Here is a 15,058-nt window from a genome sequence, read left to right on the forward strand (position 1 = left end):
AAAAAAGCAACTTGTTTGGCATTTTTATTCGGATTTTTTTTTTATATAATTTAATTTTAATATTGATTCAATTAAATTCATCTTTTTGAATAATTATTCATACAATGAATAAAAATAGTTCTTTTTTCATATATGATAATACGTAGTTAAATGTACGTGTAAACTTTTTATACATTAACCTGTGATTCAAAATAAAATTAAAAAATAAATGATTCCTTAACACCTAGAATTGCATTAGAGTTTCCCCCTTTAAAGTCAAGAACACACTAATCAAATTCACATTTTCATCATTGACAATGATACCTTTCATATTTGATTTGTACAAGCTTCCACATTTTTGAGTCATACCCCAGATGTGAAAAGATGTGATCCTTGAAAATGTGGAATTACCTTTATTCAAATCAAATATAAACTAATTGAATGAATCAATATTCCTTTTTCACTAGTTTTGCGATACTCATAAGTAGTAACTAGTAAGGACATGATGAAACATAGAAAAAATGCACCAAATACTTTAATGCAATCTATCATCTAAAAGAAAAATTGTGGTTAAAAGATATCATTCTGTTTAACTCTTGAACTGGTGAAGAAAAATCCAGCAATACAAAGTGAGATGACCAAAAAATAAAAGGAAAATAAATCTGGTAAAAAAAATACAAAAAATTGCAACAACTTAAACAAAGGAAAGTTTTGGTTGAAAATTCTTTGCATGTGTATAGCTTCAAACTGGATTGTTCTTCACCAATTACTGCAATACTGTTCTTGTTTTCCTGAAATCACTGCATCAAAATTCATTCTAACTCCTCTTGTCCTTCTGAAGGGCATTGGATTAACTCTAGTATGTTGATTACCTCGGCCATATCCGGCCGGTTCGACGGCACTTGTGAGGCACAAATCAACCCCAATTTGATCACAGGAATCGCTTCTTCGGCTGCGAAATTACCAAGTAGCCTCCCATCAACACATTGCTCAACCTTGCCTTCCTCCAATGCACCTCTCACCATGTCACAAAGAACAACCACATCATCCTCCATGTATTCCACAGGCCTTCTTCCAGTCACCACCTCAAGAACAAGGATTCCAAAGCCATACACATCACATTTCTCGGTTATCTTAACTGTTCGGCAAGCAAACTCCGGAGCCATGTAGCCGAGCGCGCTTTGAATTTTGCTGCTCAAAACACAATGGTCTAGCATTGGCAATAGCTTTACTAGGCCATAGTCTCCTATTTTCGCCTCGCTGGAACAATCAATCAGTACATTGGTTGACTTAAGATTGTAATGGATTATGTCCATCTGGTGCAAATGAGCTAACCCTTTTGCCATGCCGAGAATAATCCGGAACCTTTGTCTCCAAGAAAAGACATCTTTGCTGTTATTATCATCATGGAGGAGTTTATGCAAACTCCCTTTGGATAAGTACTCATAAATGAGAAGCTGCAAAGATGAAGTCCAGTAATAGCCTTCGAGTGTCACCAGGTTTTGGTGTCTAACCTTGCCGAGATTTTTCACTTCCCTTTCAAAGTCATCTTGGGACTTGATCAAACTGGACACTGTAAGCTTCTTGATTGCAACAGAGTGGCCGTCTCGAAGGACAGTGCGATAAACAACTCCGAATCCTCCACGGCCAATTTCACTGTCTTTATTAAGAAGATTATGAGCTCCATCTGCAAAGTCTGCATCACCAGAAAACATGACAAGCTTGCCATAGTTTGGATCATTTTCGGGCGAACCACTATAGTCCTCACCACCAGAGAATGCAAACTGAGCAGCCGAACGAGCCATTGAATTGCGCACATGAATGTTTAAGACTGTAATAGCCACCACACCAACGGCTATAAAAGCAGCTGCTCCTATAGCAATAAGAGCTGAGATACTGAGTATGATCTTATGATGGCGATTCTGGGCCGAAATGCTGGAGTTGGAACTTGAAGAATTCGGGTTTAAGACAATAGGTTTCGGGTGGTCGGATGGACAGGATTGATTGACAACAGAACCACATAACAATGAGTTGCCGGAGACAGATGAGGGTGAGATGGTGTTGAAGAATCCACCCACTGGTAGCTCACCTTGAAGCTGGTTGTAGGATACATTAAAACCAAGAAGGTGCGAAAGATTTGTAAGCTCCTTCGGTAAACCTCCAGAGACTTCATTCCATGACAAATCAACATATTGAAGATTGGTGAGGTTTGCAATTGATGCTGGGATTGAACCAGTAAGCTTGTTGTGAGAAAGTATCCTGTACAATTCAATTGAAATGCATAACCAAACAAATCAATGTATGTTATATAGAGTAAGGCATCAAAGATTGAAACTATGGTTTTTGAAAGCTTACAAAGATGTTAAAGATGAACACTTGTCGATTTCGGCTGGAATTCTCCCACTTAGGAAGTTCCTTTGTAGCCTCAATTCACTGAGTGAACTTGCACCTTGAATTTCAGAAGGAATGCTTCCATTAATCTTGTTGTCACTCAAATCAAGAATGTACAAAGATTTGAGTTCTCCTATGGTCACAGGAATCGAGCCAGAGATATTGTTGCCGGAAACATTCAACACTTGCAAACTGCTAAGGTTCCCAATGCCATATGGAAGCTCACCAGAAAATGCATTGGATGACAAATCCAACACTTCAAGATCATGGAAAGGTGAACCTTGCAAACCCATTATGAATATCCACCAAGGAATATGGCCTGAAAATTCATTCTGGCTTATGTCGAATGTCGAAAGCTTAGAACAATTCGCCATCGAAAACGGCAAGTTTCTTGTGAACTGATTCCTGGACAAATTCAACCTAAGCAGTGAGTCTAAATTCCCTAATGATTTCGGAATCCAACCGGAAAGTTCATTAGCTGAAAGATCCAAAATCTCTAGACTTTTCAACCCTCCAATCCAATCAGGAATGGTTCCAGTGAGGGAATTTCTCTGCAAACTGAGTGATGTGCATGAAGTGAGTCTTTGCATTGACTCAGGAAGTTCCCCAGAGAGAAAATTACCACTCAAATCCACTGATTTCAAAACCAAGCACCCTCCAATTTCTTCAGGAATCTTTCCACTAAAGTGATTATTCTGCAAATTCAACTCCCTCAAATCATACAGATTCTTAATTCCCTCAGGAATCTCTCCTTCAAGCAAGTTATTTGACAGATCAAATGACTGTATTGCCCTCAAGAACCACACCCCAGATGGCAATATACCAGAAATTTGATTGTATGAAAAGTTAACATTCACCAATGTGGAGCATGAGCTCAAGGAATCAGGAACCTTACCTGCTATGTTGCACAAATAAGAATATTAGTACTGAATATGATAGTAGTATTTGATGCATATAGTGATAAACAAGTAAAATTGAAGCATATGAGCATCATATCTGACCTGTGAGGTTGTTCTTGGCAAAGGAAACTGTTCTAAGAGAGCCACATTGGTTGAAGAACCCTTCAGGGATTGAACCAGAGAGATTGTTGTCACTAAAGTCAACAACTTGCAATCCACCAAGTGATGAAGGAAGATCAGGGTTTATGGTGCCAGTGAAGTTGTTCCTTGCAAGTGAGAGAATCTTTAGATTTTGAAGCCTCAAGAGTCCTCTATCAACATGGCCAGAAAGAGAGAAACCATCAAGAACAAGGGAATTGACCCTTTTTGTTGAAAGGTCACAATCCACACCATCCCAATTGCAAGGGGTTAAATCATCTTCATTCCATGAAGAAAGTTTACCCTTTGGATCATCCAAACCGGCTTTGAATACAATCAAACCCAAAACATCATCATTGAATGAAGTGTCATCAGATAGCACTGGTTTTGGTGAAGTAAAAAGAATCAGAAACAGTAGTAGGAATATGCAATATGATTGCACCTTCATTTTCATAGTGTGATCTATGTATCTAACAGAATTAAGGGAAAGTTTTTCTCAAATTCCAAAGGAATTGAAAAACACTAACATTTTCTTTCAACAATGAAGAAGAAAAAGAAGGTTTGGTAGGAACAGCATATGCACCACCAAACAAGACCAAACAACAAACCAAACAGCCTCAAACAAAAAAGGAGGGAAGTTTCTTCTGAGCCAAAAAAGGAGTGTTCAAAGGACAACAAGCTATATAGAAAGGAGACACTATGGATGAAGAATTTCTGCAAGAATCCAAAATATCACAGTGGATGTATATATATAATAGTAATAAACAAAAAGAGAAGATCACAAAATTCACAAAGGAACAAAAGGGAAAGAGAGAAGGAAGAGAAATACTAAGGATTAGACAGAAACCATGTGGAAAAGAGAGAAATAAAACAAACAAAGTAAAGCAGAGCAAGTCCAACAAACTCTCCTTTTAACACTTTTCTCTTTTTTTTTTTTCTCTTAACTATTCAGAATTTTCAAATCCCGTCCATTCAAAAAAGAAGAACACAACACTCACATGGTACTATAACATGAATGCGTTCCCACTTTCCAGGAAGTAAGAAGAAGAAGAAGAACACACACACTCAGAGAAAAGGAACCAAATTCTATAAGGAAATCGCATAAGCAAAAATGGGTGTTGCCGAGTTGAGCTTCTTATGCAATAAAAAGAAGAAAATTTTGATTTTTATTCTCATATTCTTTTTTCTGCTTTTTTCATTGTTACAGTGGGAAGTGATTTAATAAGCTAGCAGGGAATTGGGTGAAAGAGTGAAGAAGAAGGTATAAAGAATTTAATGATGGTTAGGAAGAAGGGGGTGCCTCGGGGTTGGAGAAGCCATTAAAGCAGCCAGTGTTGGATTGGGCAGAGTTGCAGTTTTCAGCTTGAAATTGAAATGAAGCAAGAGTGAAGAGCTTGAAGCATGTGTGTGCATTATGGCAGTCAGAGAAAAAGCATAATAATAATAATAATAATAATAATAAATAGTAGTGATTATTTAATGGAGAGATGTGTGTGTTTCTATTAAAGAGAAGCGAGGTTGGTGTCAGAGAGAGAGAGAGAGTAAAGTAAAGTGAAGTGAAGCATTTAAAGCTTCCAACGTCCAAAGAGAGAGAAAGAGAGTAGCATTAACCCCTTTTACGGTTTCTGATCTTTCTCTCTCTCATTCTCACTAGGAATAGTGGAATACACAAATAATTTCTATCCGAACTTTCTAACTCTCTAATAAATTAATAGCTGTATTTAATATTATTATTTTAGTTTCTAAAAATTTAACTTTTCATAACATAATCTTAAAATTGATATTCTGAATTTTCAAAATTTATATTTATTTGATAAAATAATACATCAAATATAAAGAGAATATTTCATAAAAGTATGAAAAATTATATGTCATAAAGAAGGTATGAAAAATAGTCTAGATATTGAATTTTGTTTAATTTTTTATTCATGTACACTTTTTAAACATTTATATAAATTTTTTTGCAAAACAATTGATGAAATACATGAGTCATTTGATACTTATAAAAAAATATATTCCAAATTCAAATCATCAATATCAAAATGATATTTTTTTTATGGTTAATTACGATTTTGATTTTTAAGATATAGGTCGAAATTTTTTTGTTATCAACCTTTTTTTGTATACAAAATGATCCTTAAGGTTTAACTTAATTTTAATATTGTTCCTAAAATTTAACATGATTTTAAATTTTTGGCGACGGAAACGAAGGCAGGGGTAGATCATTGACAACTTCTTCTGCTTCTTCCCTTTCCTCCTCTTCTTCTTTCTTCTTCTTCCCTTCTCCTTTCGCAAGAGAAGAAACACTCTCTTTCTCTTCTTTTTTTATTATTTTATAATTTTTTTATTATGGATAATTTGGTCCAAAATATTAAGATTCAAGTAAAAATAACGATTTTAAAACTTGGTTTTAAACATTAAAGATGATTTTATATAAAAAAACGATTGAAGATGAAAAAAATTTTACCCTATACTTTAAAAATTAAAATCGTACTTAATTTTTTTTTATTTCATGTGTGCTAAAGTAAAGAAACCCAATGTAAAATGACACTTTTTTACCTTTTTAACATAAACATTTTTTTAATAAATGATCATTTAGTTTTTAATAATAATATAATAATTTAACTAAAAAGTCTTGTTAATACTTAATAATTATTAGTTAAGAATATAAAAATATAAAATTTTAAATTTTTTAAGATATTTAATGTATAAAAATTAAGTTATTATTTTTATTTTATTTGAATTTTTAACTATAATATATCTTAAAGTTTTTTAAAACATTTGTTGTTAATAATAATAAGGGATAAGTGCTTTTTTCGTCCCAAAGGTCTGGGGTCGAAATCAAAATCGTCCCCAACCTTTTTTTCTTATTAAAATCATCCCCAACGTTCAAAAACGCTTTAAAATCATCATTTTTCGAATTTTTGGACCAAAATACCCTCATCATCATCATTCTCCTCTTACCACTACCACCACCACCACCACCTCACCCCACTCCGGTAACCCCCACCCCTCACCGCCTCCCCCTCACCCCACTCCCTCACCCCCTTACCGTAACCCCCCATCCCTCACCCCACTCCCTCACCGTAACCCCCTCACTCCCTCAACCCCTCACCCTACTCCTTCACCCCCTCACCCTCTCACCGTAACCCCCCCACCCCTCACCCCACTCCCTCAGCCCCTCAGCCCCTCACTCCCACCCCCTCACCGTAACCCCCTCACCCCCTCACCGTAATCCCACCCCCCTTCCTCATGCCCCTCTCTTCATGATCATCATCATCATCATCAACAGAAAATTCAAACAACATGCACAATAAATTTTACAAAAAATTCAGTCCACAGATTTTACCAAAATTTCAGCGATAACAATATTCCATAACAAATTTTTACCAAAAATTCAGAAATTCACAAAAAATTCAGTTCACAGAAGAAGAAGAAAAAGAAGAAGAAGAAGCGGTGGTGGGGTGGTGCGGTGGTGCCGTGCGGCAGGACGGCAAAGCGGCTGCGAAGTGGCGGCGACCGGCGCAGCTCGTGGCTCCATGGGTGACGGCGTGAGGCGCAGCTGGCGGCAAGGCGTGACAGGTTCGGTGGATCAGTGGGGGCGGCAGTGACAGGAGGCGCGGCAAGATGTACGGCGGCGCCAAGCTTCTCTCCCTCTCTACCTCTCTGCTCTCTCGGACCTCTGTCCTTCGCGCGGATCTGGCGACGAGGCGCGGCGGGGCACGCATCAGCCTGAGCACGGCGCAACGGCGGTGCGACCGGACGGCGTGGAACGCAGCCCCTTCCCCTCCAATTTCCTTCTCTCCCCTCTCCTCCCCCCTCCCTTTTTCTCGCGGCCTCCCCCCTTTCTTTCTCTCCCCAGTCCCCACCCCCTTTTTCTTCTTTTTTTTATTTACTTTATATTTTTTTTATTTTATAATTTTTTAATAATAAAGGATAATTTAGTAAAAAAAATAAAATTGAAATAGAAAAGGACGATTTTATAACATTTTGTAACGTTGAGGATGATTTTAATAAAAAAAAAGGTTGGGGACGATTTTGATTTCGACCCCATAATAATAATAATAATAATAATAATAATAATAATAATAATAATAATAAGATTGCAGTGAATTGATGCTACAATTCAAAATTCTAAATTCATGAGATTGCAGTGAATTGATGCTTCGTAAGAAGAATTTATTGTCCAGGCAAGCATAGGTTTAAAAGAATCTTCTCATAACATTCTTATAAAGCAAGGTTTTGAAGATAGTGAAATTCTAACGTGTCAATGGTTCTCCACAACGGCAAGGTACAAAGCATACAACAAATCTCCGCTAATGGTGCAAAAGAATCCGATGAAGGACTCCCTCTTCGTTAGACTTTTCAGTCTTTCTCTACTGGAATTCAATGTGAGAATGATGTAGCTCAACGTGATGAGAATCACGATGGTGAGATTCTAAAAGGTTATCTTTTGCTTCCCCATGATGACAGAGAGAATAAGATTGAAACCAAGTTGGAAAGAAAGAAGAAGTGATGAGGTTGAAATTGGAAGATATGAAGTGGCATATGAAAAAATAACATTATTGATTTCGAGTATGATTTCAAGGAAGATCAATAAAGTTAGAATCTTTCTATTGAAATCAGTAAAAGGTTTTTGGACGGTGGATTTGAGTATAGAATATAGGAAGAAAATAGGGACAAGTAAGAGGGTAAAATCCGAACACTGAAGCCAGGTTGAAAGCCATTCGCTTGCATCTTTGTGGGTGAAATAATATTTTAAAAGTATGGTTGAAGAGACCGAACCCACAACAAGAAGAAAGTAACTCAGAACCAGCATGTACCTCTTGTTTCTGGTAAATTTTTGATCTGTTGCATCCAGTTCTTCTTGTCTTTCCTTGTTGCCCTGATGATTCTGCATCTTCTTCTTCTTCAATGTTGATTTCGTAGTTTTTGTCTTCTTCTTCAATGTTGATTTCGTCGTTTTTGTTCGTTGGAATCACTGGCTCTTGTGACGTAGTATTCTCCATGAAAGAGAAGAGGGATTTGATAAACAGAAACAAAAAACTGATGTGTATGTGGAAGAAGTTATGTCTAAAGAGACAGAAAATTAAGTGGTTGGATGTCAACACCTCACTGAACACGTCCCATAGTGAATTTACTCAAAGTCATATTTGAATAGGATAACCCATTGAAAAATTCTTATATGAGCACAAGTTTGACAACTCACATTTAGGCATACTTGAAATAAAAGTGGGTTCCACCAATTTTATTATATATTAACCAGTTTATCGGTCCTACCAATATTTTGAGAGCATGCCTAAATATGAGATGTTAGACTAGTGAAAATAAAAGGAAGCAAAATAACAAATGATAATGACACCATCGTTGGTTGGTGCAATGAGGGTACCAAACCAAACCCACCCTTTTTCTTCCTAACTTTGTTTCGTAAATTCCTCATTGACGTCCAAATAGTAAATTACTATTTAGTATTTATTATACGTGTTTAGTTAATGTGTATATTTAACAAGTTAAATTGGTCGAATATTAGTTTTACTCGTTTGTTTAATTAAGTAAATATTAAAAGTTTAAATTATATCTTATATATGTAATAATTTATTAATTAAAAATAAATTCTCAAACAAATTTTAAATCATTGGTTTACCACTAATTGGACGGAAGATATCGTAAAAAACTAAAAAAATAATTATATTATATGTTAAAGATATATTTTAAATTTGGAAATATTAAGTAGATTGAATTTTTTAATAAATTTTAATAGATATTTTTTGTAATATTTTTAAAATCTATTTTTAAATGTTAATAAGACTTTTTACAAGACATACGTATTAGGTTAAATCTTTTACGATTCACCGTAAAAAAATAATACATCAGCTAGTTATACTAATAAGCCATTTTTAATTAATAATTAATAAGATAAAATGATTGTAGAGATAGATATTTAAATTTAATGTTTTTTGTATGGAAGAAAATCTCATGTCCTAAGCTATTCATGCTGTGATCTTGATAGTTTGATGAACTAGAAGGGATTAAGAGGGGGAGAAAAATGAGTTATTCTCATTGTTGAAGATAATGAAAAAATCCTCTTTAAAAATATTTTTTGAGTTATTACACGTTTTATACTATGTACTCTTTATGTACTCTCACTAAAAAATAATTACACTAATAAGTCTATTATTGATAAAAAAAATAATTTAGGTAAAACCCTCCCGCAAGCTAGAATTGTGTAAAAATATTTGTTGAGTTATTACACCTTTTATACTATGTATTCTTTATGTACTCTCACTAAAAAATAATTACACTGATAAGTCTATTATTGATAAAAAAAATAATTTAGGTAACACCCTCCCGCAAGCTAGAACTGTGTAAAAATATTTGTTGAGTTATTACACCTTTTATACTATTTACTCTTTATGTACTCTTACTAAAAAATAATTACACTGATAAGTCTACTATTGATAAAAAAAATAATTTAGTTAACACCCTCCCGCAAGCTAGAATTGTGTAAAAATATTTGTTGAGTTATTACACCTTTTATATTATGCACTCTTTATGTACTCTCACTAAAAAATAATTACACTGATAAGTCTATTATTTATAAAAAAATAATTTAGGTAACACCCTCCCGCAAGCTAGAATTGTGTAATTCTAACAATTCAAACTTGGAAACATTAGCAACAAAAGGATCCGGTGATTTCCCCGATCAAAACCCAATAAATCCTTTCTCCTTTGTCAAACACCAATTTGGCTTCTTTCTTCAAATACCAGAATCCGTCTAGGAACACCATTCCCACGGTGACCAGCGCCGTCACCGTCACCTCCATGACTAACTGCATCTCCATCACCATCTCGTAGCAATCAATCTTCTTGTTGATCTTCTCCACAATGGCAAGGTACAAAGCATACAACAAACCTTCGCTAATGGTGCAAGAGAATTTGGTCTTTCTCTATTGGAATTCAATGCGAGAAGGATGTAGCTCAACGTGATGAGAATCACAGTGGTGAGATTCCAAAAGGTTATCTTTTGCTTCCCCATGATGACAGAGAGAACAAGATTGAAACCAAGTTGGAAAGAAAGAAGAAGTGATGAGGTTGAAACTGGAAGATATGAAGCGGCATATGAAAAAATAACATTATTAATTTCGAGTATGATTCCAAGGAAGATCAATAAAGTTAGAATCTTTCTATTGAAATCAGTAAAATGTTTTCGAATGGCGGATTTGAGTATATAATATAGAAAAAAATTGGGATAAGTAAAAGGGGAAAACCCGAAAATGAAGCCAGGTTGAAAGCCATTCGCTTGCACCTTTGTGGGTGAAATAATATTTTGAAAGTATGGTTGAAGAGACCGAACCCACAATTAGAAGAAAGTAACTCAGAACTAGCATGTACCTCTTGTTTCTGGTAAATTTTTGATCTGTTGCATGCAGTTCTTCTTGTCTTTCCTTGTTGCCCAATTCTGATGATTCTGCTTATTCTTCTTCTCCAATGTTGATTTCGTAGTTTTGGTCTTCTTCTTCAATGTTGATTTCATCGTTTTTGTTCGTTGGAACCACTTGCTCTTGTGACGTAGTATTCTCCATTAAAGAGAAGAGGGATTTGATAAACAGAAACAAAAAACTGATGTGTATGTAGAAGAAGTTATGTCTAAAGAGACAGAGAAGCAATTTAGGTAACACGCCCCGCAAGCTAGAATTGTGTAAAAATATTTGTTGAGTTATTACACCTTTTATACGATGTACTCTTTATGTACTCTCACTTAAAAAATAATTACACTGATAAGTCTATTATTGATAAAAAATAATTTAGGTAACACCCTCCCGCAAGCTAGAATTGTGTAAAAATATTTGTTAAGTTATTACACCTTTTATACTATGTACTCTTTATGTACTCTCACTAAAAAATAATTACACTGATAAGTCTATTATTGATAAAAAAAAATAATTTAGGTGACACCCTTCTGCAAGCTAGAATTGTGTAAATCTAACAATTCAAACTTGGAAACATTAGCAAGAAAAGGACCGGTGGTTTCCCCAATCAAAACCCAGTAAATCCTTTCTCCTTTGTCAAACACCAAATTGGCTTCTTTTTTCAAATTCCAGAATCCGTATAGGAACACCATTCTCACGGTGGCCAGTGCCGTCGCCATCACCTTCATGACCAGCTGCATCTCCATCACCATCTCGTAGCAATCAACCTTCTTGTTGATCTTCTCCACAACGGCAAGGTACAAAACATACAACAAACCTTCGCTAATGGTGCAAAAGAATCCGATGAAGTACTCCCTCTCCGTTAGACTTTTTAGTCTTTCTCTATTGGAATTCAATGTGAGAAGGATGTAGCACAACGTGATGAGAATCACGGTGGTGAGATTCCAAAATGTTATCTTTTGCTTCCCCATGATGACAGAGAGAACAAGATTGAAACCAAGTTGGGAAGAAAGAAGAAGTGATGAGGTTGAAACTAGAAGATATGAAGCGGCATATGAAAAAATAACATTATTGATTTCGAGTATGATTCCAAGAAAGATCAATAAAGTTAGAATCTTTCTATTGAAATCAGTAAAAGGTTTTCGGATGGTGGATTTGAGTATAGAATATGAAATAAAAATGGGGATAAGTAAAAGGGAAAAACCCGAACACTGAAGTCAGGTTGAAAGCCATTCGCTTGCACCTTTCTGGGTGAAATAATATTTTGAAAGTATGGTTGAAGAGACCGAATCCACAACAAGAAGAAAGTAACTCAGAACCAGCATGTACCTCTTGTTTCTGGTAAATTTTTGATCTGTTGCAAGCAGTTCTTCTTGTCTTTCCTTGTTGCCCATTTCTGATGATTCTGCTTATTCTTTTTTTTTTCAATGTTGATTTCGTAGTTTTTGTCTTCTTCTTCAATGTTGATTTCGTCGTTTTTGTTCGTTGGAACCACTGGCTCTTATGACGTAGTATTCTCCAAGAAAATGAAGAGGGATTTGATAAACAGAAACAAAAAACTGATGTGTATGTAAAAGAAGTTATGTCTAAAGAGACAGAGAAGTAATTTAGATAACACCCTCCCAGAAGCTAGAATTGTGTAAAAATATTTGTTGAGTTATTACACCTCTAACACTATGTACTCTTTATGTACTCTCACTAAAAAATAATTACACTGATAAGTCTATTCTTGATAAAAAATAATAATTTAGTTAACACCCTCCCGCAAGCTAGAATTTTGTAAAAATATTTGTTGAGTTATTACATCTTTTATACTATGTATTCTTTTATGTACTCTCACTAAAAAATAATTACACTAATAAGTATATTATTGATAAAAAAAAATAATTTAGGTAACACCCTCCTGCAAGCTAGAATTGTGTAAATCTAACAATTCAAACTTAGAAACATTAGCAAGAAAAGGACCCGGTGGTTTCCCCGATCAAAACCCAATAAATCCTTTCTCCTTTGTCAAACACCAATTTGGCTTCTTTCTTCAAATACCAGAATCCGTCTAGGAACACCATTACAACGGTGGCCAGCGTCGTCGCCGTCACCTCCATGTCCAGCTGCATCTCTATCACCATCTCGTAGCAATCAACCTTCTTGTTGATCTTCTCCACAACGGCAAAGTACAAAGCATACAACAAACCTTCGCTAATGGTGCAAATGAATCCGATGAAGTACTCTCTCTGTTTGACTTTTTGGTCTTTGTCTACTGGAATTCAATGCGAGAAGGATGTAGCTCAACGTGGTGAGAATCACGGTGGTGTGAGATTCCAAAATGTTATCTTTTGCTTCCCCATGATGACAGAGCGAACAAGATTGAAACCAAGTTGGGAAGAAAGAAGAAGTGATGAGGTTGAAATGGGAAGATATGAAGCGGCATATAAAAAAATAACATTATTGATTTCGAGTATGATTCTAAGGAAGATCAATAAAGTTAGAATCTTTCTATTGAAATCAGTAAAAGGTTTTCGGATGGTGGATTTGAGTATAGAATATGGATTAAAAATGGGGATAAGTAAAAGGGAAAAACCCGAACACTGAAGTCAGGTTGAAAGCCATTCGCTTGCACCTTTCTGGGTGAAATAATATTTTGAAAGTATGGTTGAAGAGACCGAATCCACAACAAGAAGAAAGTAACTCAGAACCAGCATGTACCTCTTGTTTCTGGTAAATTTTTGATCTGTTGCAAGCAGTTCTTCTTGTCTTTCCTTGTTGCCCATTTCTGATGATTCTGCTTATTCTTTTTTTTCAATGTTGATTTCGTAGTTTTTGTCTTCTTCTTCAATGTTGATTTCATCGTTTTTGTTCGTTGGAACCACTGGCTCTTATGACGTAGTATTCTCCAAGAAAATGAAGAGGGATTTGATAAACAGAAACAAAAAACTGATGTGTATGTAAAAGAAGTTATGTCTAAAGAGACAGAGAAGTAATTTAGATAACACCCTCCCAGAAGCTAGAATTGTGTAAAAATATTTGTTGAGTTATTACACCTTTAACACTATGTACTCTTTATGTACTCTCACTAAAAAATAATTACACTGATAAGTCTATTCTTGATAAAAAATAATAATTTAGTTAACACCCTCCCGCAAGCTAGAATTTTGTAAAAATATTTGTTGAGTTATTACATCTTTTATACTATGTATTCTTTTATGTACTCTCACTAAAAAATAATTACACTAATAAGTATATTATTGATAAAAAAAATAATTTAGGTAACACCCTCCTGCAAGCTAGAATTGTGTAAATCTAACAATTCAAACTTAGAAACATTAGCAAGAAAAGGACCCGGTGGTTTCCCCGATCAAAACCCAATAAATCCTTTCTCCTTTGTCAAACACCAATTTGGCTTCTTTCTTCAAATACCAGAATCCGTCTAGGAACACCATTACAACGGTGGCCAGCGTCGTCGCCGTCACCTCCATGTCCAGCTGCATCTCTATCACCATCTCGTAGCAATCAACCTTCTTGTTGATCTTCTCCACAACGGCAAAGTACAAAGCATACAACAAACCTTCGCTAATGGTGCAAATGAATCCGATGAAGTACTCTCTCTGTTTGACTTTTTGGTCTTTCTCTACTGGAATTCAATGCGAGAAGGATGTAGCTCAACGTGGTGAGAATCACGGTGGTGTGAGATTCCAAAATGTTATCTTTTGCTTCCCCATGATGACAGAGCGAACAAGATTGAAACCAAGTTGGGAAGAAAGAAGAAGTGATGAGGTTGAAATGAGAAGATATGAAGCAGCATATGAAAAAATAACATTATTGATTTCGAGTATGATTCTAAGGAAGATCAATAAAGTTAGAATCTTTCTATTGAAATCAGTAAAAGGTTTTCGGATGGTGGATTTGAGTATAAAATATGGAAGAAAAATAGGGATAAGTAAAAGGGGAAAACCCAAACACTGAAGCCAGGTTGAAAGCCATTCGCTTGCACCTTTGTGGATGAAATAATATTTTGAAAGTATGGTTGAAGAGACCAAACCCACAAGAAGAAGAAAGTAACTCAGAACCAGCATGTACCTCTTGTTTCTGGTAAATTTTTGATCTGTTGCATGCAATTCTTCTTGTCTTTCCTTGTTGCCCAATTCTGATAATTCTGCTTATTCTTCTTGTTCAATGTTGATTTCGTCGTTTTTGTTGGCTCTTGTGACATAGTATTCTCCATGA

At 35.3% G+C, this 15,058-nt stretch overlaps 1 protein-coding gene and 4 pseudogenes across 1 annotated transcript; all 5 read right to left on the bottom strand.

The window, feature by feature from the left end:
* Positions 1-543: 543 nt before the first annotated feature.
* On the bottom strand, positions 544-4,945 carry LOC107639578 (uncharacterized). The gene is made up of 3 exons (XM_016343118.3): positions 3,372-4,945; positions 2,335-3,265; positions 544-2,238 (listed from the first exon to the last, which is right to left on the bottom strand). The coding sequence occupies exons 1-3, from the start codon at positions 3,859-3,861 to the stop codon at positions 792-794; spliced, it is 2,868 nt and encodes a 955-aa protein (XP_016198604.1). The 5' UTR covers positions 3,862-4,945; the 3' UTR covers positions 544-791.
* Positions 4,946-10,078: 5,133 nt separating this feature from the next.
* On the bottom strand, positions 10,079-10,795 carry LOC148569084 (putative purine permease 4 pseudogene; annotated as a pseudogene).
* A 557-nt stretch (positions 10,796-11,352) lies between these two features.
* Positions 11,353-12,249, bottom strand: LOC148569085 (putative purine permease 4 pseudogene; annotated as a pseudogene).
* Positions 12,250-12,786: 537 nt separating this feature from the next.
* Positions 12,787-13,605, bottom strand: LOC148569086 (putative purine permease 4 pseudogene; annotated as a pseudogene).
* A 552-nt stretch (positions 13,606-14,157) lies between these two features.
* LOC148569087 (putative purine permease 4 pseudogene) lies at positions 14,158-14,907 on the bottom strand (annotated as a pseudogene).
* Between the last annotated feature and the right edge of the window lie 151 nt (positions 14,908-15,058).

This window comes from Arachis ipaensis, chromosome B4, assembly GCF_059453495.1.
Source record: "Arachis ipaensis isolate K30076 ecotype BB chromosome B4, ASM5945349v1, whole genome shotgun sequence".
Classification (NCBI taxonomy): Eukaryota; Viridiplantae; Streptophyta; class Magnoliopsida; order Fabales; family Fabaceae; genus Arachis; species Arachis ipaensis.